The sequence below is a fragment of the Cibotium barometz genome, chromosome 39 (assembly GCF_041138505.1).
Source record: "Cibotium barometz isolate CiBa-2024 chromosome 39, ASM4113850v1, whole genome shotgun sequence".
Lineage (NCBI taxonomy): Eukaryota > Viridiplantae > Streptophyta > Polypodiopsida > Cyatheales > Cibotiaceae > Cibotium > Cibotium barometz.
In genome coordinates, this window is record NC_141084.1 from 14,711,855 (window position 1) to 14,733,309 (window position 21,455).

Sequence of the window (21,455 nt, forward strand, 5' to 3'; positions counted from 1 at the left end):
CCCTGCCTCGTGCTAGAAGTGCTACTTCGCGCTGCTAGTACCCCGAATCCGTTGCTCGGTGGGAACGGGGATCTCACAGATACTCTTGCAAGAACATCTCTTAAAACAATAGAAACAGCTTCTTGCAAAAGAAAAAATCAAGCAAGCACAAGAAGAGGCTAAGGCTAGGGAGGCCAAAGCCAACAAACAATTACTGCACAAAAGACTGATACATGTCAACATGGCTTCTATGACCCTTTTGGACCAAGGGAAACTAAACATTGAGCCAGCATGACTCAAGGTGGGACTTACTACAGCAGCTAAAGGCCATGCAACAAGCATTGCATTAATAGATATGGGTTCAAGTCATTACTTGATCTCATATGAAACTTGGGTAGCATTAGATAAACCACACCTTGAACCCACTAATGCGCAAGTTCGTAGTGTTTACTTGATAACCACAAAAGTTGAGGGATATTTAAATGTTAACATTTCCATCAGAAATAATTCCTTGGTTGGGAAGGTGTTTGTCATATGCTTGCAAGTTCCATGGAAGAAGAGATGATTCTAGGACGATCTTGGATCTGTGCTGTAAATGCAATATCCAATGGGAAGAAAGAATAGCCTTGCTAAGCATAGGCGAGAAGGTCATGTCCATTCCCTTATGGAATTTGACAAACAAAGGAAAGCACATCATAACTGATAAACAAACAACGAGTGCAGTGGCAACACCTCAAAGAATAGAACCAGCATCCGTTCCGCGAAGCTTGCCCCCACAATACCCAACTTCTAAGGGTACACAGAAGTGGGTGCCCAAGAATCAACTTAAAGATCAACCAAACAAGAAAGACACCATGAATAATATAAAGACACCAAGAAGAACCTGCAAACAATTCAAAAGTCAGACCTTACTGACTCAAACCGATTGGCAGGACTCCAAGCATCCGAAGAGACCTCAAGGATTCTGTAAGCAATGGGTTTAAAGGGACTTATTACGAGCAGAAGGATACTATCAAGGCAATACGGAAATATGGGTACCCAAACCCCACTCAGGGCTAATACCACAAACAGTTCGAATCATCAAAAAGAGGGTGGTAAGAGCGTGCAACACTCAAGCAAGAACCACGCCAACCCTTGTGCGAAGGAAGAAGAAAACTTAGCCAAATGGGTTGGGAATTGCCAAAGCAACAAAAGTACCCACTCTGGCTACAAGACTGAACAAGAAACCTAAAGGTAAAAACAAAGAAGTTTAGTAAGGAGATGCAGATAGAAGCCCTCCACAACCAGGCACAGTGACAACATTGTTCAACTGGGTGGAAGGCCCAATAAAAAACTCCCACATGGAACTAAAACGACTGCATCAACAAATGCCCAAAAGTGCCCAGGTGACCCCTTGGTTCTCATAGCAATAAAACAAAAGGTATTCAATGATTACACAAATGGGTACGAGGTAAGCAAAGTATCATTCACTCATCATGTGCATGTTTGACTACTTGAGCATATAGGAAAAAATGAGAAGTATTCGATCTTATGCATTCCACGTGAAACTGCAAAAAATTGTTCACACCGTGAATAAAATCAAAAACCATAAACAAAATTACAAAGGTTCACGAAGTGAAAAAGTTCACGCCGTGAAACGGTATTTTTTTATGGGCCAATCACAGCGCCACATGGCATTCTTCATTAAGATAGCCACCCTATCCGACAACTGCATTATAGATTCGATTTTCTTTCCTCCTTTCGTCATTTTGCATCGTATGCATTGTCTGATCATGTGCGAATCGCTTCAACGTGCATCTCTCGAGCTCGCCTTCTACTATCCCCTTCGAGGTGGGATCTTGATCCTCTTCTTTTCTTTTCTTTTTTGTTTTTGTTTTGTTTTGTGTTCTTTCAACGAATCGTGACATCTTGAGAATATACACATTAATTGGTAAAACAAATGACTTGTAGCCCTTCACGTATGCATCATTCAATAAAATTACCCAAAAAAAACCAAACAATCATAATAAAATGATTAAAAATACGACCTGCAGTTTCACGAAAGCTGTGTTTTCACAAAAATTACGGTTTCATGAAACTGCGTTTTCATGCCCGACCTTTTCACGGGCCATACACTTTCACGCCTAACCTTTTCACGGCCATACACTTTCATGCCCGACCTTTTCAAACGGTCCCAGCTTTTCATGGCCACACCTTTTCACAGCCATACACTTTCACGCCTGACCTTTTCATGGCCATACACTTTCACGCCCGACCTTTTCACGGTCACACCTTTTCATGGCCACACCTTTTCACAACCATACACTTTCACACCTGACCTTTTCACGATCGTACCTTTTCACAGCCACACCTTCACGGCCATACACTTTCACGCCCGACCTTTTCATGGCCACACCTTTTCATGACCATACACTTTCATGCCTGACCTTTTCACGGCCATACTCTCACGCCTGACCTTTTCACGGTCGCACCTTTCACGGCCACACCGCCAAAGGGTCATAATGGTAGCAAGTTAGGATGAAGTCCTAAGTGATTTACTTTATGGATATATTATGAGAGTAGTCATTGTTATAGCATTAGGCCTTTTATGAGCCTAAAGTGCCTGGTCGGCAACAATTTGAGTGTGAACACTTATGGCCATGTATATAAGCGAATATCTCTCATAATACAACAGACTCTCCCATTGTGCAATTGCATCTTGCTCTTTCCAATCTCTCTCCCTAATTCATGCTAGTGAGTATGTGTGAGTGAAGTGAGGTGAGAGGAGGGATGAGTACCCGTAGTGCAACGCAGTCGTGTGACAATGCTCGTGGGAGGCGTAGTGGAATTGCTTCTCAAGGAGTTGTAGAGCTTGGAGACCTCAAGGGTTACAAGCTCGGCCATTAGAAAGATCCTCACGACAATTGCAGTTCACCTGGTGAGCCATAACACCTCTTAGGGGTACACTGTCTCAAGGGTTTTATTGCTTTTTAGTTTTTGTTCAATTTTTCCATGGGCATCTTTAATCAATCCCTTGGTTGTTTCAAGTTTCTTAATCTCCTTTTCAGAATTGGGATATTCTCCCAATGCTGAAAAGGGTGTGGGATATTCTCTCATGCCCTTTGGGGTTGTTGGCTTTTCCAAGGCCATTTATTTAGGGGTATAGAAACACTCTTTTGGCTAGAACCCATTGACCCCATTTTTGTAGTATCCTCATTTAGAATCATCCTAGATGAGGACCATTGACTCACCCATACCTACCTTCTTTGGTCATCTCCCACCCTTTTTAGAGGTGGAGGCCAATAACTAGTGAACATCCACCTTATTTGGACCTAGGCATGAGTTAGCACATTTAATGATGCTATAATGTGTCTTGGTTGTATACTTATTGAATGGAGGCTTGTTTGCATATTGATGAAAATTGTTGCCTCCTCATTTGATTTGTATGGATAGTCCTTTATTAGATGGTCCACTCCATACTTTGTACATGTGAATGTAAGAGTCGTTGTCTTATTGTGGAGCTTTCTCTGCTAAGCAAAAATAACCAATTTGTGTAGGCACTCTGCTACTTGATGAGGTCCTTGGCAATGATGACATTATAATGGGGCCCTTAGAGGAGTTTTGTTCATGTCTCTCCCCTTCCCACTGAATGGAGGGTTTAAAACACAGGCACTAGCATCGCTCCTTGTATAATGTAAAAGTCAAGCACAATATCATGTGGCTCCTTATAAAAGTCATGATTAAGTTTATACTCACACGAATATTCACTTTCTTCCAATGGCTCTTTAACCAAGAATTGATTAATCAGAGTAATTTTTGGTGGTTGTGGTGGTAAGGGCACGCCAAGCACCCTATACATTCCACATCCATAGCCCTATCCTGGCATAGGTGTATTTCCCATATTATCAATATGGGGAGTGGTTGGTTCTAGTAAATCTAAGCTTGGTCTAGCTACTGGTATGTGTGTTAGTAGCAGTTGAGCAAGTGGCACAGGTGAAGGTCCAATATTACCACTATGGGGGGTGGTTGTTGTTGCTAGGTAAATCTAGGATTGGTTTAGCAACCGGTATTTGTGTTAGCGGCATTACCCCCAATTTTTAATCAATAAAATGAGATATTTCATCTCTCCTCCCTCCTATTTCAAAACTAGATCCAAAAAGTAAGCTGAATTGACCCAAAAATGGTCAAAATTTGACCAAACTGATCTGGAAAATTCTAGAACCAATTTGCTTGGTTAGGCGCTCACTTTTTCCTATAAATAGAAGCCTCCCCCTTTGTAAAAGCTTAATGGTGTTTATGCACTGTTACTCTGCTCCTGTCGTCTTGAGTCATCTACATTGAATTTTTTAATAATTCAATTGTTTTTGGCCTAATCCTCTCCAAAGTGAATTGGTGGCCACTCTTGCTTCAAACAAGAGTAGAACCCTCAATCCCTCAAGCCAAAGGAGATCTTACAAGCTCTATGCAAGTTAATTTTCTTACTTATTTAATTTTAAATCTATGGTTTTCTTGATTTTCATGTTTTACAGTTGATTGAATTAAATTCAAATGCTATGCCTTGAGGAAAAGGCCACCCCTTAGGAACCATCGAAAAGGCCCCTGAGTGGACAGGTGGTGAGCGTTCTTGTTGAAAATGATGCCATAGGTACGCTGATGAAGGAATGATTGGAAATTAGGATTCAACCGGAGATTTTGGAGGATTATGATCAGTGACACTATGATTTCATTAAATGATTGTTTTAAAGACAGTTGAATCTGTGAAAAAGGCAATTTCATATTGGGTGTGTAAGTGGTGTGACTAGTTTTAAGTTTGCATGAATATCCAACTAGGGGGCCTGGGAACTCTTTCCCTGGTACCCCGGACAAAACCTAGCCAAAGTCCTAATTGGATCCCATCACTACAGTGGTTGGGTGGTTGGCTAACTCATGGGTCTGGATGGGGTTAGGGTGGACTGATGGATCCCTAAAATGAGACTCAATTCTGTTATGGTATGATAGATGAAGTAAGTCCCGGATAAAAATTGTTCTATGGAAAAGAATCAACGGCTGTGCCTCTCAATGAGGAAAAAAGCGTTGGTCTCTATGATCCAAGTGCAAGTCTTTTCCTTGATCTGACTATGATACTTACGGGTTTGGTCAGATCAGTTCAGTTAGTTAAGGCTCTTGACTACGTTAGAGTAAAAATATCCTAGAGGAATCGCCCGTGCTTTCCGAGCGAGGGAAGTTTTTTTCGGGTTCGGTTTTTGGAAGAATCGAGGGAGTAGTCTCTTGTCCGGATATTTGTGGGCGAGGCCCCGAGTGAGGGACCCTACCCCGCGCAAGAAGTGCTACTTCCACTGCTAGCACCCCTGAATTCGTTGCGCAGAGGGGACCGAGATCTTTCAGCTGGTATCAAAGCAAATTGGCTAAAGTGGATCAACAGAGAAGCCAAAAATGTCAAAATTTTATGAAGTAACAGTAAAAGGTTGGAATTGTGTGATGAAATTCATACAAATTGATATTCATAAATTAGTAATTGGGTCTTTAGATAGAAGTACCGCAATTGCATGGAATCCGTGACTTGCTTGAGGCCTAGACATGATGGTATTTACCTTATAATTCCAAGGACCATGACTAACCCGTATATACCGAGGGTATAACTGCAGCTCTTTACTGGCAGTATATAAATACGAGTAAATCTAAGACCTTGAAATTATAAGCAAAAATGTTATCCAGATGATGAATTCGAATGTGGTTGATGTGATTTTAAAACTCTGGTTGAGAACTGATGAGTTGATTTGGATTCTGATTGAAAAATGATGATTCCTAAATTTTGGTTGAAAAGCGATAAGCTGAGCAAAAACAATGAGGATGAAAGGGACGAGTCTCTGTGATGATGTTCGTAACTGGAATGACGATAATGACTTCAGCAAATCACTATGAGATTAGTGGATTATGCTGACAGATTGCTACGGTTAACACTTGACCCAGTGGATCAAGTTAAGGGTTGACAAATTAAAAATCTGTATAATTGAAATTCCCATGGAGGATTGTTCAGATGGAAATTCCCATGGAGGATTGTTCAGATGGAAATTTTAGTCTAATGGACCATTATTGTGTTAAAGATATGAATGATATGATCTGAATGAATTGTTATCTGATGATGAGTTCTATATAAGGGATCTTTATCCCCGGATTCTATTGGGTTGACTAGACTATAAGGAACCCCAGAATCAATTCGGATCTTAAGAGAAAGAGTTGTCCTCTAGTTTGCAAGATGAGGACATCTCACATTTTTAAGTGGGGTAGGATGTAAGATTCCTCCCCAGCCCCTCAAGATGTCCGGTTTCTTCCCTTGTAATCAATCCCCTTTTCATAATAATAAAAGATCTTGTTTCTACCTGTTTTGGCCTAGAGAGAGAGAAAATGTTCTAGAGAGAGGTAATTCAGTTTTTAGATATCTTTGGATGGAAAAATATCCCTTCTTATTAAAATAAATTCCCCCGAAACAGAAGTTCAAAAAGAAATTCCTAAGGTGCATTAGAAATAAATTATAATGTGCACAAAAGACCTTAGCCTAAGGGTCCAGATTTTTTGAAAATTTTGGATTAAGGTTCCTATGGACCAATAGGATTAATCCAAATGTAGGGAGGAGATAAATTAAAGAATAAAAGAAAAATCCCCCAAAAAATGAGTAAATGCTCACATAAGATGAAGAGTGGACTAAGGACCAAAGAAAACAATTAAAAAACTGAATTTTGACACCTCAGTGTGGGGATCTCCCCTCATGAAGTAGGCACCTTTTTCTCATCTTTACCCCCAATTTTTAATCAATAAAATGAGATATTTCATCTCTCCTCTCTCCTATTTCAAAACTAGATCCAAAAAGTAAGCTGAACTGACCCAAAAATGGTCAAAAATTGACCAAACTGATCTGGAAAATTCTAGAACCAATTTGCTTGGTTAGGTGCTCACTTTTTCCTATAAATAGAAGCCTCCCCCTTTGTAAAAGCTTAATGGTGTTTATGCACTGTTACTCTGCTCCTGTCTCCTGAGCCATCTACATTGAATTTTTTAATAATTCAATTGTTTTTGGCCTAATCCTCTCCAAAGTGAATTGGTGGCCACTCTTGCTTCAAACAAGAGTAGAACCCTCAAGCCAAAGGAGAGCTTACAAGCTCTATGTAAGTTAATTTTCTTACTTGTTTAATTTTAAATCTATGGTTTTCTTGATTTTCATGTTTTACAGTTGATTGAATTAAATTCAAATGCTATGCCTTGAGGAAAAGGCCACCCCTTCTCTTCTTTACATTCCAGCCTTTCTTAATCCTAGAAAGATTAACTAAAGGATTAATTAAACTCTTTTTATTGTTTACTCTCTGAATTTAGAAAAATTATGTAGATTAGAGTTCTATAAATCTAATTTGGGTTAATTTAAGCTAAATAAAGAATGATAAAAATGAGAAATGATCAGCCATACAAAGAAGGTTATGGCAAAATTTTCCAGAATTTTGTGAAAAAGAAAGTTTCTTTTTATGTTATTCCAAAAGAGTAATTCCCACCATTTTTGCATCTAAAAGAAATATATATATGCCATTACACAAGTGGATGCACTAGAAGGAGTATGAAGCAAGAAAGAAGAACAATCCTCTCCTCCTTAATTTCTTGAATTTTAAGTCACCACCGTTTGGCATGCTTCCGACTGAAATGGATATGTGGGCTAATCGTTCATTTCATTTACTCATATCAAGATGCCTTGGACATTGCCATCCAGGCCGTCATCAAATTCCTCGACACAATCAATACATGTTTATAGGATTTCAAAGATGAGAAGGGACCCATGTAGTGGCACACGTATGATGAATTTCATGTGCATGGCCTCACCGTTGACATCAATCTCGGGCACACCCTACTCCAAATTTATGGGTTGTTTACCACGATCCAATTTTCGGATGCAAGCCTTTGAAGACATGTTTACTTCCGAGTTCATCCTCTTAGGCTATAATTTTGTGTTCACCTACATTAATGGTAAACCAATCTAACATTTAAAGGCAGTGTAACATTTTCACCTGATGCAATTGTCTCATGAAGATAAAGTGGAGATCCTTACATTATTATAACCATCTTTTAGAGCTTTTGAGGATAGAAGCATAGGTCCGCGGGAGGGGGGGGGAGAGGGAGGGAGGGGGGGAGGGAGTGGGGGAGGGAGGGGGTTGTTAAATCTTTTCCATACACCCAAAGTCCTTGCCTCTAGCCTAAGATGTATTCACATTATGTATCAAATCTAACCAACAGCCACAAGCCTTGTATATATGGGTAGAGACAGGAATTGGGCACCCACTTAAGTTGGGCAGTCGGGCAAATCCCTTTTGTATATATGCAACTTTTGATAATGTAAATGGGGGAATCCTATCATTTCTCAAGTGCAAATCTTTCTTTGTATTTTGAGCTCTTACCTTCTTGCTAGTTATAGGGTGCATGCTTATGTGTGTTGATGGAGGGTATTGAATGTGCATGCTTGCTTGCGTGAGAGTGTGATGGAGCATGATTGGAGAAGAGGGTGGTTTAAGCTTTCTAGTTTACCCATTACCTTTTGGAAGGATTACTTAGTTGCTTAGAGAGTAGAGGAAGGGATTAAACAAGAGTGATTGTTTGACACACTTGGCTTCTTTAGCCTCTCCAAGGGACTTCCATGATCCAAGACAAGTGGTTAACCACTAGCACTATGATTCCTTGTTGCTAGAGAGCAAGAAGGTTCTTGACATGAACAAAAGGTCTCTTAAGTCCTTGTGATGCATGTGCATCCCTTTTAATCTTAAGAGTGAAAGAGATTTGGGATGTATAGGTTTCCCTCTATAAAAATGTCTATAAGTTTGGTGCTACTTGCATAAATCCTCTTCTAGTTGGGGAACCTTTGGGTATTTCTCATTGCACGACCCTCATTGGTTGAGTCAACCTCTTGTTGATCCATATCCGGCTGCAATCCAGATAGACCTTCGGTAATATTTAACAAACTATCGGATATTGTGGGGGAGCTTGTAACCCTCTCCTCCAGTTGCTTATTAATCATTTGAGCTTCTTCCATGGATTCTTCACTACTAGTTTCATTTAAATTTAGACCTTTTCAGACAAACACACTTTGATGTGTAGGGCAAAGTACAAGATCCAATTCATCTGTAGTAGAAACATTATTGATAGTTAGATGCATTATCATCTAGACCAATTTCTTCTCCTAAAATCTTTCTATATCTCAAGTGCCATGTAGAGATGTTTCAGGAGGCCAAATTTCACTGTCTAGACCCAATTTTTCTTTATTTATGAGCCTCTAGCTACCCAAGGGATGAGTTATTCACAATGTGATAAACTCTCATTTTTTACGTCTAAAAATTTCACTTATCCTTCAAATTCAAGGTGATAACATGAATTAATACTCTTTCCATGGACCATACATAATTGAGCTAACTCAAAAGATAATCACAACGTAAATGTCTAGGAGATAGTCACACGTGATGCGTGAATAACTTGAGAGAGTCATGGCCATGAAAAACTCTGGTTTTTTATGTGAGATGGACTTAATATTTTGAGTATAATATCTTTACTAGTGGACTTTAATAGCCAGGCTTTGACTTTTAGTCACCTTAGCAATCCAAATAGATCACATAATTGTAACATGATTTTCTCAATTGATTCACAGTCGTTAAAAACTCTGTTTTTTACACCAAATTTTTCATCTTTTGGGATCAAATTCACTTGCAATAAACTTAAATTCACCAAATTTTTTACACCAAATTTTTCATCTTTTGGGATCAAATTCACTTGCAATAAACTTAAAAAATCACTTTAGATCATGTAACCACCTTAACAACCTCAGTAGATGAAATTATTTTAGCATGATTTTCTTAAGAAATTCATGGCAAGAGTATCTAGAGGAGATAGTCACGCGTGAAAAACTATGGATAGTCACAATCGTGAAAAACTCTGGTTTTTCACATCAAATGTTTTTCAAGATAAGAGGATAAAGTTTCAAGAATAAGAATTCATGTTTTTGGCAAGGTAGTCCCTCAAATCACGGCATAATTTCTGAGACTTTTTTGTGGCATAAATTTCTTGAAATCGATTTTGTCTTTGATCTAATTTTTGGAAGTCCCAAACCTGCTTTTACCTGCTCAAAAGGTGCAGTTTAAGTCTGTTTAACATAGATAAGGTAAGTAAATGTTTAGTAAGACTCAAACAACAAGATTTTTAATATTTTTTTTATTTTGTAAAAAATTTTAAAAAACACACCCCATGTGGAAAAGCGAAAATGCTACAAATACAAAGAAAATCAACAAAAATTTTGATTGGATTACTTTCCTCCAAGCTTCCCAAGTACTCACAAACTAATCCTTCAACTAAAAATAACAAAAAATTAAACTTCTACCATACATTTCATCATTCTACAACAATCATATCCACTCAAGTCTTCACACAAAACCTCAACAAAATTAAAAATGTAGATTTTTATGCATGCAAGGAAGGAGATGAGTACTCTAAGAAGAAGAAAGAAGCAAGATTAGTTCCCAACAAAATTAAAAATATATATTTTTATCCATGCAAGGAAGAAGCTAAGTACTCTAAGATGAAGGAAGAAGCAAGATTAGTCCCTGACAAAGGTTTCAAAAATGCTATGGCTTTTTGCCCCGTAAAGAACTCTCTCGTTCATGCACATATAAAAACAAATAACAACCATCATGGGAATACTTGCCTTGCTTCCGAGCTTAGGATCTCTATGACCTCCAAGCTCCATCAGTGGTTTCTATCTCCAAGCTTCCAAGCCTCCCTCTTGCTGTAACAACTACCTCTCTCTCTCTCTCTCTCTCTCTCTCTCTCTCTCTACACTGTCTCTCACAAAGCATAGAAAGGCACATGTACTAGAAGCAAGCAAGCATCTCTTCTCAACTCTCTCTCTTATACACACACATACATACACAAGAATAAGAGCAAGGAGATGGCAAGAACTTATTTAGCACAAAGGGGTATTGTGTCTTTTCATTATGAGAAAGGTATCTCATATACAACTCAGCTTTATTCGCATTTGGGTACCCAAAACTAATTAATAAGCGTGGTCATTGGCCAACTTTTCTCACAATGTTTACAACTTTTATAGTGTATTCACGACACTTATTGCTACTCTTGTATATGGTAGAGAGTGCTTTTCTTAATCCAAAATTAGGTTAACACCCTATCCAACTCAACTAATGCTTGAGAGAGAGAGAGAGAGAGAGAGAGAGAGAGACGGAGGGTTTAGCTTTGCCTTACTATTATGCTTTTCTTAAATCTAAGCTCTTATACCCACTTTAACCATCAGTCTAACATTCTATGTGTGTTTAGTGATCGTAGTGTTTTTATGTAACCTTAGAATATCTAAGTTTTTATTGTTAAATCTCTTTCTTAAGTTTGTAAATCTAATAATTGAGTATATAAACTTATTGTTCATATTACACATGATATGAAAAAAGTATACATATATTACAAAATTGTACATGGTGGCTCTTTGCTTCTTACTCTTGCCCAACATTATCAACTTACTCTGTAATCTCAAGCTTGGTATTGAGAAGTATGATACTTTCACCTCATTGCCTGGGTGGGTTCATGCTCTGATTTGCAATTGGGAAATATATATCAAAGATCCCTTCATAAACAACGTGGCTAGAACAGCCCGCATAGAGGTCCATGCACAAAGGTATCATGCCCATTCATAAACACCATGGCTGGAACAACTCCCATGTGTAAGACAATGGAGATTGCCACGAAAATCGTGCGCATGGAAAAGAGATGTGCATCAAGAAAATTATCAACTCATATCAACTACTATCAACATAGAAAAAGTTATATATACACTCTCTATAAATTGTATGGAAAAAAGAGAGCATATAAAGTATACTACAAAGAAGTCGCTCACTTCTCTCTTTAAATTTATAAACATTAAGGAACATGCTCTTTCCCATCTTAGAAAAACACTTTCAGTGTTGATATTCTTATTTTAAACCATGTTGCATAACATGAAACATTGTACTTATCTTTGTTTTCTATGCCTTTCCTCACCACATAGTTTTTCCTTATTATCTTAAATGTAAAAAAACAGTACACTATAGTTAATTAGATAAATACACAAAATATATATTAGAAATTATTGGAAAATAAAAGAGAGAATTTAGAAAAGAGAGATGAATATGGCTCGCACATGCAGCGGACTCAAAGCCACTCTGGAAGATCATCTACTACATTGCTTTTGGGCTGCCCAACCTTGAGAGGAATGTGGGCTCAGATTATTAGATGGGTGCAAGGGCTCTTGCAATATAGTGCCTCCTGGTCTAATTGGCTACTGGAAAGGTCTCTAGACCCAACTGAAGAAGAAAACAATCTATCTGGAATGGTCAGGTTTACAGGCCTATGCAAGATTTGGTGGGTTTCCAAGAATCGTTAGTCCCGAGTACGGACAAAACTCCATAGTGAGAACACTGCTAGAACCATCTTCCTTGGAGTATGACAATCTACTCTTTCTTGATACCCCTTGAGTTAATAATCTTCTTTTCATGACCGGGACACTTAACATCGAAATGCTAAACCATCCCTGTGGTAGTGGTGAGTGGAGCCAGCAGTTACGAATCCAGTGAGAAGGCAACGGGGAAGGCAATGCTGGAGTATCCGGGTGGTCGATGCTACACAGCCTCACGTGCATACACTCTAACTCCTTGCAATGTGGTTAGGCTCTACTTCCTGCCTGTCTGATTCATCTTTGGGTGGTTTCGGTGACACATTCGGAATTCATATTCATATTGCCTTCAGTGAACACCTTATCTTTCCCCATACCTCGTTTTGGGTAACATTTGGGGTTGGTTGCCTGAATCTTTCTCTGAGATTGGGCAAGTTCTAACTTGACTAGAACTTGACCCACCATTCTCTTTCAAAGCATCCTCATGTTTAGAGCCGTCTCACAGGTGCCATCAAAAAAACTATGGTGCATCCTCATGTTTAGAGCTGTCTCACAGGTGCCATCAAAAAAACTATGGTGTGCCTGAATGTAGGGGCATGTCTGCTTTGTGACCCGGAAGTCAATAAACTTGACCAGAGCCTGGCTGAAGAGATCTGTGATGCTCTTCTGTCCTCCCGCCATCACCTGCCTAGCTTGAAGGGGTATTGGGATTGTACACACCACCGTGTATAGCTTACCTTAAGCTTGCAAATCATCACAATTCCACCATTGTTATGTGGACTACTACACTACCATCTAGAGCACCTGTGCTTAGCCCAATCTTGTGGCAACATGCAAGAAACTTCCAAATTCAAGCCAGAAGAGAATGACTTACATGCAAAGGTCAGAACAGACAAAGATGCAACAAACGAATCCTTCCAAAGTTCCAAGTAGGTAGCCCACCACACCATCTTTTCTCTACATAATGTAGAAAGCCTCAAAAGCGTGTACTTTCATCAATAGCCCTAGTACAAATCTGTCACACTTCCATGCAAAAAACACTAAAATAGCCTAACAACCTTTACATTCTTGACTCCACTCTCTCAGAAACATAATCCTTCCAAATAAAACTCAGAATCAACACCATTTCCACAAGAAGAGTGTTGTTTCAGTTTTTTAATACCAACATGGACATGCTGGAGCTAGCACACACTCCTTGCACAAACATCAAGGAAGTTACTGATGCTGAAAACCACCGTTTCAAGCAAAGTGAACCAGAGCCACATTGGAAGCACTCCTGGCATGTACATGAATGAGTATATTAGTTGTCAACCAATCCTCTCCTTCAATTCTTATGTGCACGTGAGCCAGCACCACATTACAGCCTCTGTTTCACCAAGATGCTGCAGCAAGTACCAACTTACACTGGTTTTGGGAGCTAAAACTCACTCTGGGTCAGTTAAAGCCCCCTGGGCCCTTATACAATTTGAGCTGTTAACATGACTAGTCTTTTTGTACAATAGTGATCGTGAACTTTTTTGATCACAAACTAACTTGGGTCAAATCGCTAGAAAGTCATGCAGATCAAGCAGATTGTTGGCAACGATCATGATGGAAGAAGGGGTTAGCCTTGCCACTAACAAGAGTCTCCACCATCACCTTGTACGCTTTTCCTTTTGTTGTTCCTTCTGCCACAGCAAGAGAGCCTCTTTTTTGTGAGAGAATGCATATCCAAACCAACAGCTGAAAGAGAACTTAAGAACTCAAATCTCATATACCCATTCATCTAGAACGCCTCCAACTGCAGCTGCAACCTTCTGACCCTTTTCCTCGGGGGTCTTCTTGCTAGCCTGCTGAGCTGCTTCTGCCTCCGCCAAGCGTTTCTTCAACTTGTCAATCTCCTTCACAAGCAAACACGGAAAGTAATCCACTTTAGATTGTGGGTTTTTCTCAATGAAACAAAGGGGGGAGTTCACAAGCATCCACCCAGACACCATCCCCTGCCTATACAGCACAAACTAATTGGCAAATAGCTGTTGTCCACCTCCACCTCTCTTTACATGGTCTGCAGCACCTTGTTGCCCAGTCACAGACAGCAAAAAAGGAACACCCGTCTGCCGCGGACAGGCTGGACACTTTTGATTGTAGGCACAAACCAGAATGGTACCTATGGCCTAAGCCTTAAAAGGAAGTCCTTTAACCAATTGGCCCACCATGATTTGTTGTGTATGTTTACTCTTTGTGAAAGAAGAAGCCGACATCTCCACATGGCCACCTTGATTTGATGCAGACTGGTTGCCTGGGCACTTCACATGTCCTTGGATAGTTGTGAAGTGCCCCTAAAAGAACTTGTCTAGCTGCAAATTGAAGTCTTTATTTATATCTACAAATCTTTTAAGACAGTATATCGACGGCATGCTCACCGGAGATTGGCCTTGCGGATCCAAAAACGCTACTTGTAGCACTCGCTCTACTGCCACAAACTCCTTTCGTTCCTCAAACTGCAACCCAATGGCCAAGCCCCATAAAAACCAAAAAGGACTCAACACAAGTATCCTTATGAAAACTTCACAAATCTCTAACACAGCATCTTTGATCTTACCAGCTCGGGAGTGAACTCTGTTCCTTGCTTTATTTTTAGACTGACTATCTTGAACTTTTCCTTGCTTTTCTTCTCTTGGTTTTGTTCAGGCATCTCAATAAACTTCACCACTGCAATAATTATCAACCAATAGGGACTGTTCAACACAGGAAAGTGTCAAGTTATTCTTTCAAAACTGGCCACGACGCAGCCTGTTGAAACCGGATCCTAAATGTTGTTGTAAGGGATTTGACCTTACACTACATGCAACATCATGGGGACTCATAGACAACTCATATGTAGATGATTAAACATTCTTTAAACGTAGCCTCACTTATTCCAATGATGATGGTTTTGATGGTGGCCTTACCAGTGGCAATGATTGCCTCTCCGGGTGCAAGGATGCCATTGGGAGGGCGCATGAAACAGCTCTTTGGAGCATTTGTTTGAAACTGCAAGTAACCCCACCATTGTCAGGCCAATCAACATAAACTCATTAGAAAAACCCCCAAAATGTCTACTCCTTGGCAAACCTTGAAAGCAACCGGCGATCCACTTGTATTCTTGATCCTTACAGCACTCGATACCTGCTTGCCAGGTTCATCTGGTAAGACAGAAGATGCAGTGAGAGCTGGAACATTGCTCAGCTTCAGTCATGAATAAGACAACCATTTTCACAAACTTTATGTCTTCTCAACCATGAAATGCTAATGTTGTGAGGGGATTGGATCCTGTCGCATCAGGAGAACTTGTTGCCTTCAGAAGCTTGTTGTGCTAGCTATGCAATAGAGAGGTGGTCTCACTTACCTTGCTTATATTTTATCCATATACACATGTATGTATCTATGCATATACATACATATATATATATGTGGTCTCACTTACATTGCTTTTATTTCATGCAGACACACATGTATGCACATATATACATACATGCATACATATATATGTGCGCGCACACATGCGTTTGCATGTGCAGACAGATAGATTGTGGTCTCACTAACATATGTGGAGTGAGGTAAGGTGGGTTGCCAAATCCCAGTTGCAATAACAGGGATGTGATCACATGGGCATGGTATTATTTTCTTTTAAAAATTTGTGGGCTATAAAGACCTTAGGAAAACTCTTGAAATTCATGTCAGAGACCTTGGGGGGCTTTTGTTAAAGCAATCGAGGCCTTGAAAGACCTTCAATAATGTAGCAAAGTGCGATGGAGGGCTTACAGAGAAAGAAGAGTCTGTTGTCCGGAGTGAGGCGCAAGCGGCGTCTGGTGACCAGCATGGCCTTGGCGATGGCGGCGATGGAGGGGAGCTTGGAGGATGGATTGGGCGCACCTTCATGCTGGCTCTGTTGTTGATCTTGCTGCTGCTGAAAGAGGCCATGGGCGTCGTGGGCGGACCTGGCCATTCTCTGCTACTGCGGCTGCTCCTGCACAAATCTGGGCGCCCACAAAGACTGGATTGGTGGGCTTTGGGACGGGAAAAGAGGGACCCAATACACTAAATTTTGGATCTTGACAGAAAATTTGCGTGATTGAAACAGAGTCAACTGAAGCGTCCGTCCCCTTTGGGCGGACGTGGTAACTAGTGGACTACATGGAGCTTCACACAAACTTTGCAAGTATTTCACCATTTACATGTAATTTATGGGCTGTCACATAATTTTCAAGAGTCCTTTTTTACGTCCAAAATACCCGAAAACGTTCACCACCCCCGTCGAAATTCAAGCCTCAGTGTGGCACATGCCGCATTCCCACCACTCACATCAAGACAAGTTTTTCTTTTTTGCCCTGATTTTTTTTACAAGTTCTTTTTTAATTACCATGATTTTTACTCACACTGACTCACAATATACCCGAAAACGTTCAATGCTCCCGTCAGAAATCAAGCCTTAGTAGGCACATGCCACATTCTGACCACTGACATCAAGACAAGTTTTTCATTTTTGGCCATGATTTTTAATAACTTCTTTTTTAATTACCATGTTTTTTACTTACACTTACTCACAATATACCTGAAAATGTTCAAAACTCCCATCAAAAATCAAGCCTCAGTGGGCACATGCCACATTCTGACCTCCGACATCAAGACAAGTTTTTTATTTTTTGGCCATGATTTTTGACAAGTTCTTTTTTAATTACCATGATTTTTACTCAAACTGACTCACACACACTTTTCAACCCACATTTGGGGGGAGGGTGCGCTTGCAAATCAAACTCACATCCCAGCACGTAGAGCTCAGCTTTTGTCTCAACCCCCACATCAAGACAAGTTAAGTCCAAGTTCCAACCATCTTTAATCCATGGTGAAAAGGATTGGTATAATGCTTCATATAAAGTAATCTCCCGAGTAATTTTGAACGAACATTTTCTTCCCACTTTAATCTAAATCTCAAGTTTTCTAGGCCTTACTAAACCTATCTATTTATAAACTAAATCTTGAGTTTTTAGGCTACGTTTTTCTTCTCCCATCAAATTGAGAAAGCCTTTTTAAACATTGAACAAATCCTAGGCTAAGCTAAACCTATCTTTTCCCGTACCTTATCTTGGGCCTATACATAATTAGTGTTTGGACATTTATTTTTATTATTGAGCATTGCATTAATCCTTTTCACTATGGATTGAAGAGCAACAAGCTCAACAGGTACAGCTAGCTTTGTAAGGGATATTTGAGGTGCAAGTGCACTTCAAAACACAGAGGCACACACACCATATATATCATACCACCCTAAGTGGTCAATAAGGTTCAAACATCACTACTAACTAGGTCTACTATGGTTGTGGTCAAAATTCTTAAAAATGTGTTTTAAGAAAAATATGTAGTTTTTTTGTGGACCTTACTTTTGCAAAGGTTTTTTTATGGACATTAATTTTGCCAAGGTTTGAGTTTGTGGATGTTGAGATATGGGAGAGGGAGAGGGAGGGGGTAATTGGGGAGGGGGTGGTGAAACAAATATATCTAATTTGAATTTAGTGTAATTATCTTCTTCTTAGTTGGCATGGCAATGCAAGGCATTCATAGGTCACTTGACAAGATTAGTTGTATTTGTTGATAACTAATCAAAGTCATTAATCAATTAATGAAGTAGATTAGCATGTGAGGGGAGTAGTTAATTAGCTACATAGAGTGATAAATTATTGACCTAGTTAATTAACCAACCTATAAATATTTAAGGTTCATCTATTGAATCAAACCACAAACCTTGACAAAAAAAACATGTTACATGCTTGAAGAATTCTATCAATTCCAAGGAGCTCTACACATTTCACGTAGAAGCAACTTTAATCATGTACAACGAATGTGTGCATGAGTGTGTGTGTGTGTGAGAGAGAGAGAGAGAGAGAGAGAGAGAGACAGAGACAGAGACAGAGACAGAGAGAGACAGAGAGAGCTTGTTAAAAACCCTCAAGCTCTTCTTAAGCCCCATCAAAGTATGTACTTTTTCTATCCTAAAGCAAGGCTTTGTGGAGAGGCCTCAATGGAGAGTCATGATCTCTCCATTGGGATTGTAAGAACCCTTTTCTAAGGAGGTGCCAATCTAGTGAAGTGAAGACCCCAAAAATGAAACATTCCTTGGCAAGTTTTCTTTCTTCCACCCAACCTAATAAATTATTGACCTAGTTAATTAACCAAGCTATAAATATGCAAGGTTCATCTATTGATTAAAACCACAAACCTTGACAAAGAAAAAACATGTTACATGTTACATGCTTGAAGAATTATATATCAATTTCAAGGAGCTCTATACGTTTCCAGTAGAAGCAACTTTAATCACGCACAACAAATGCGTGCGTGTGTGTGTGCGCACGCGCACGCGCACATGTGTGTGTGTGTGTGTGTGTGTGTGAGAGAGAGAGAGAGAGAGAGAGAGAGAGCTTGTTAAAAACCCTCAAGCTCTTCTTAAGCCCCGTCAAAGTATGTACTTTTTCTATCCTAAAGCAAGCCTTTGAAAAAAAACATGTTACATGCTTAAAGAATTCTATCAATTTCAAGAAGCTCTACACGTTTCAAGTAAAAGCAACTTTAATCATGTACAACAAGTGTGTGTGTGTGTGTGTGTGTGTGTGTGTGTGTGTGTGTGTGAGAGAGAGAGAGAGAGAGAGAGAGAGAGAGATTGTTAAAAACCCTCAAGCTCTTCTTAAGCCCCATCAAAGTATGTAATTTTTCTATCCTAAAGCAAGGCTTCATGGAGAGACCTCAATGGAGAGTAATGATCTCTCCATTGGGATTGTAACAACCCTTTTCCAAGGTGGTGCAGGTCCCCGTAATCTCGCAAAGTAGAGACCCCAAAAATGAAACATTCCTTGGCAAGTTTTCTTTCTTCCACCCAATCTTTATCCCCTTGAGGATCTTCTTTTTTCGTCCAAGCCCAAGCCCCAATTGACCCTAGCCCTCCTTGGGATCCTGTGAGCACGAACATGAGTCCCCCTAGCCACTTGCCATAGCTCCACATCCCTCTTTGACTTATGGCCCTGCATGCTGGCCAGCCATGCTTGGTCATCACGGGTGCTTACATTTGTTTACTTGCTACCTTTCACCTTGGTACACTTATCCTTGTGATTGTGTGAGGTTTTACTATGAGTATCACATTCTCTCCCCTTTATAGGAATCATCACCCTCGATGATAAAGGTAGGGAAATGTTGACATAAGCAACTAGCTAGCTCCCATGTAGCATTTGTCAATGGCAGGCCCTTCCATGCAACCAGATACTCCTCTTGGAGAATGTGATTTCTAAGCCTTTTCTCCCTATGATCTAGTATACAATTGGGGGCATGGTCTGTAGTCTCTTACTCCTATAAAGAAACAATACCATCAAATTAAATTGTCAGTGTCATGTAAATATTGCTTTAGCAGTACTAACATGAAAAACTAGGTGGACATGATAGCCACTGGGTAAGTCCATCTGTAAGCTATGTCACCGATCTTTTTTAAGATTTCCCATAGTATCTCGGAGCTTTGGACACTTTCCTATTCTCAAGGAAGTAGATTTAGGTGGAACGAGTAAAAATACCTCATCTGCCTCCTTAAAAGATCTAAAAGATCTTTTCTTATCTACATAATGTTTGACTCTATCTGCTACTCTTCGAATTTTTCCTTGAGCCATTTGCAACATGTCTAAAAATTCAGCCGCACTTGGGCATTTGGTGGGAATACCAATTGTACCTAGAGTAATTGGTGTACACCCATAATTCATTTCAAAAGGAGAGAAACCTATAACAGTATGAGGTCGATTGTTGTAGGCAAATTCAAGGAGTGGTAGGAACTTCTCCCAATCTGTTTGCGTCTCTGAAACATAGGCCCTAACCTAAGCATACCTTCCAATATTTGATTAACCCTCTTGACCATCAGTCTCTAGATGATCCCCACTACTCATACAAAGAGTAACTCTGAGCTTGTTAAAGACATATTGCCAAAATGGACCGATAAACTTTGAATCCCTATCACATATAATGGACTTCGGTAGTCCATGCCACAAATCACTCAGCGACCCTTCTGAGCGGTAAACGCCTTGGAGCCTTTGCTGCTACCACCATCTCTTTGTAGGAACCGGGCCTCCTGCTCCAAGATCATAGGAACAAGATCCTCCCATGTGATGTCCTCTGTCCTATTGGAGGCAAGAAGTGAAGAGTTCAGGTTGTCAAACTTGGGAGGCAACTAAGCAAGTAGCTTGATTGCCATATCCATTGAGGCAATGTTCTTGCCACAAGATGCTATCTGACTCCGCAACAATGCCATCTGGTTGATGTGATCTCGCATGGAAGTCGAATCAGTACATAATATCTTCGCAAGTTGTTGCACCTCCAAAGACATGCGCTTGGTAGAGGTCTTGACCTCATAGATAATGAAAAACAGGTAGAGGGAGAGAGCACACACACAGAGGAGCAAACGCTAATGTATTACTGAAACCCTAACCATAGAGGGAAGCCATGTCCCATATCACACAATGCATAAAGCCATAATAGAAAAGCTACAACACACTACTTGTGTTGTGTCCACACACTGCTAACCCTAGCTACTATCCACACCACTATGACCAGCTGGACGTGGTCATTTATGTCTCACACATGCTACTACCTAACACGCCAGCACATAATGCAACTGGCATAAGCTGTCATCAAGCTTGAATCTCAACAGCCCCTCTCAAGCTCATAAACTACCATAGATGAAGATGTAGATGAGCTTGGGCTATCAAAGCTCTCAACACTCCCCCTCAAGCTCATCCCATGTACTCCCAACATAGTACGTAAGTACTCAAACTTCTCCTTGCTAAGTGGCTTTGTAAAGATGTCGGCCACCTGCTCTTCAGTCTTCACATACTGCAAATCCACTTTATCATCCAACACTTTCTCTCTGACAAAATGATAGTGGACCTCTATATGTTTGGTCCGCGCATGAAAGACCGAATTCCTGGCCAACTGTATGCTGCTCATGTTGTCACAATGTGTGCTTTTGCCGCACAGATCGTAGCTGGGGACTTGCCGA

The 21,455-nt window shown here is 40.1% G+C and overlaps 1 protein-coding gene across 1 annotated transcript; it reads right to left on the reverse strand.

Moving 5' to 3' along the window:
- Positions 1 to 13,495: 13,495 nt before the first annotated feature.
- Positions 13,496 to 16,541, reverse strand: LOC147615763 (vesicle-associated protein 4-2-like). The gene is made up of 7 exons (XM_086778356.1): positions 16,196 to 16,541; positions 15,506 to 15,576; positions 15,343 to 15,424; positions 14,994 to 15,103; positions 14,815 to 14,892; positions 14,170 to 14,292; positions 13,496 to 14,079 (listed from the first exon to the last, which is right to left on the reverse strand). The coding sequence occupies exons 1-7, from the start codon at positions 16,377 to 16,379 to the stop codon at positions 14,047 to 14,049; spliced, it is 681 nt and encodes a 226-aa protein (XP_086634482.1). The 5' UTR covers positions 16,380 to 16,541; the 3' UTR covers positions 13,496 to 14,046.
- Positions 16,542 to 21,455: the final 4,914 nt, after the last annotated feature.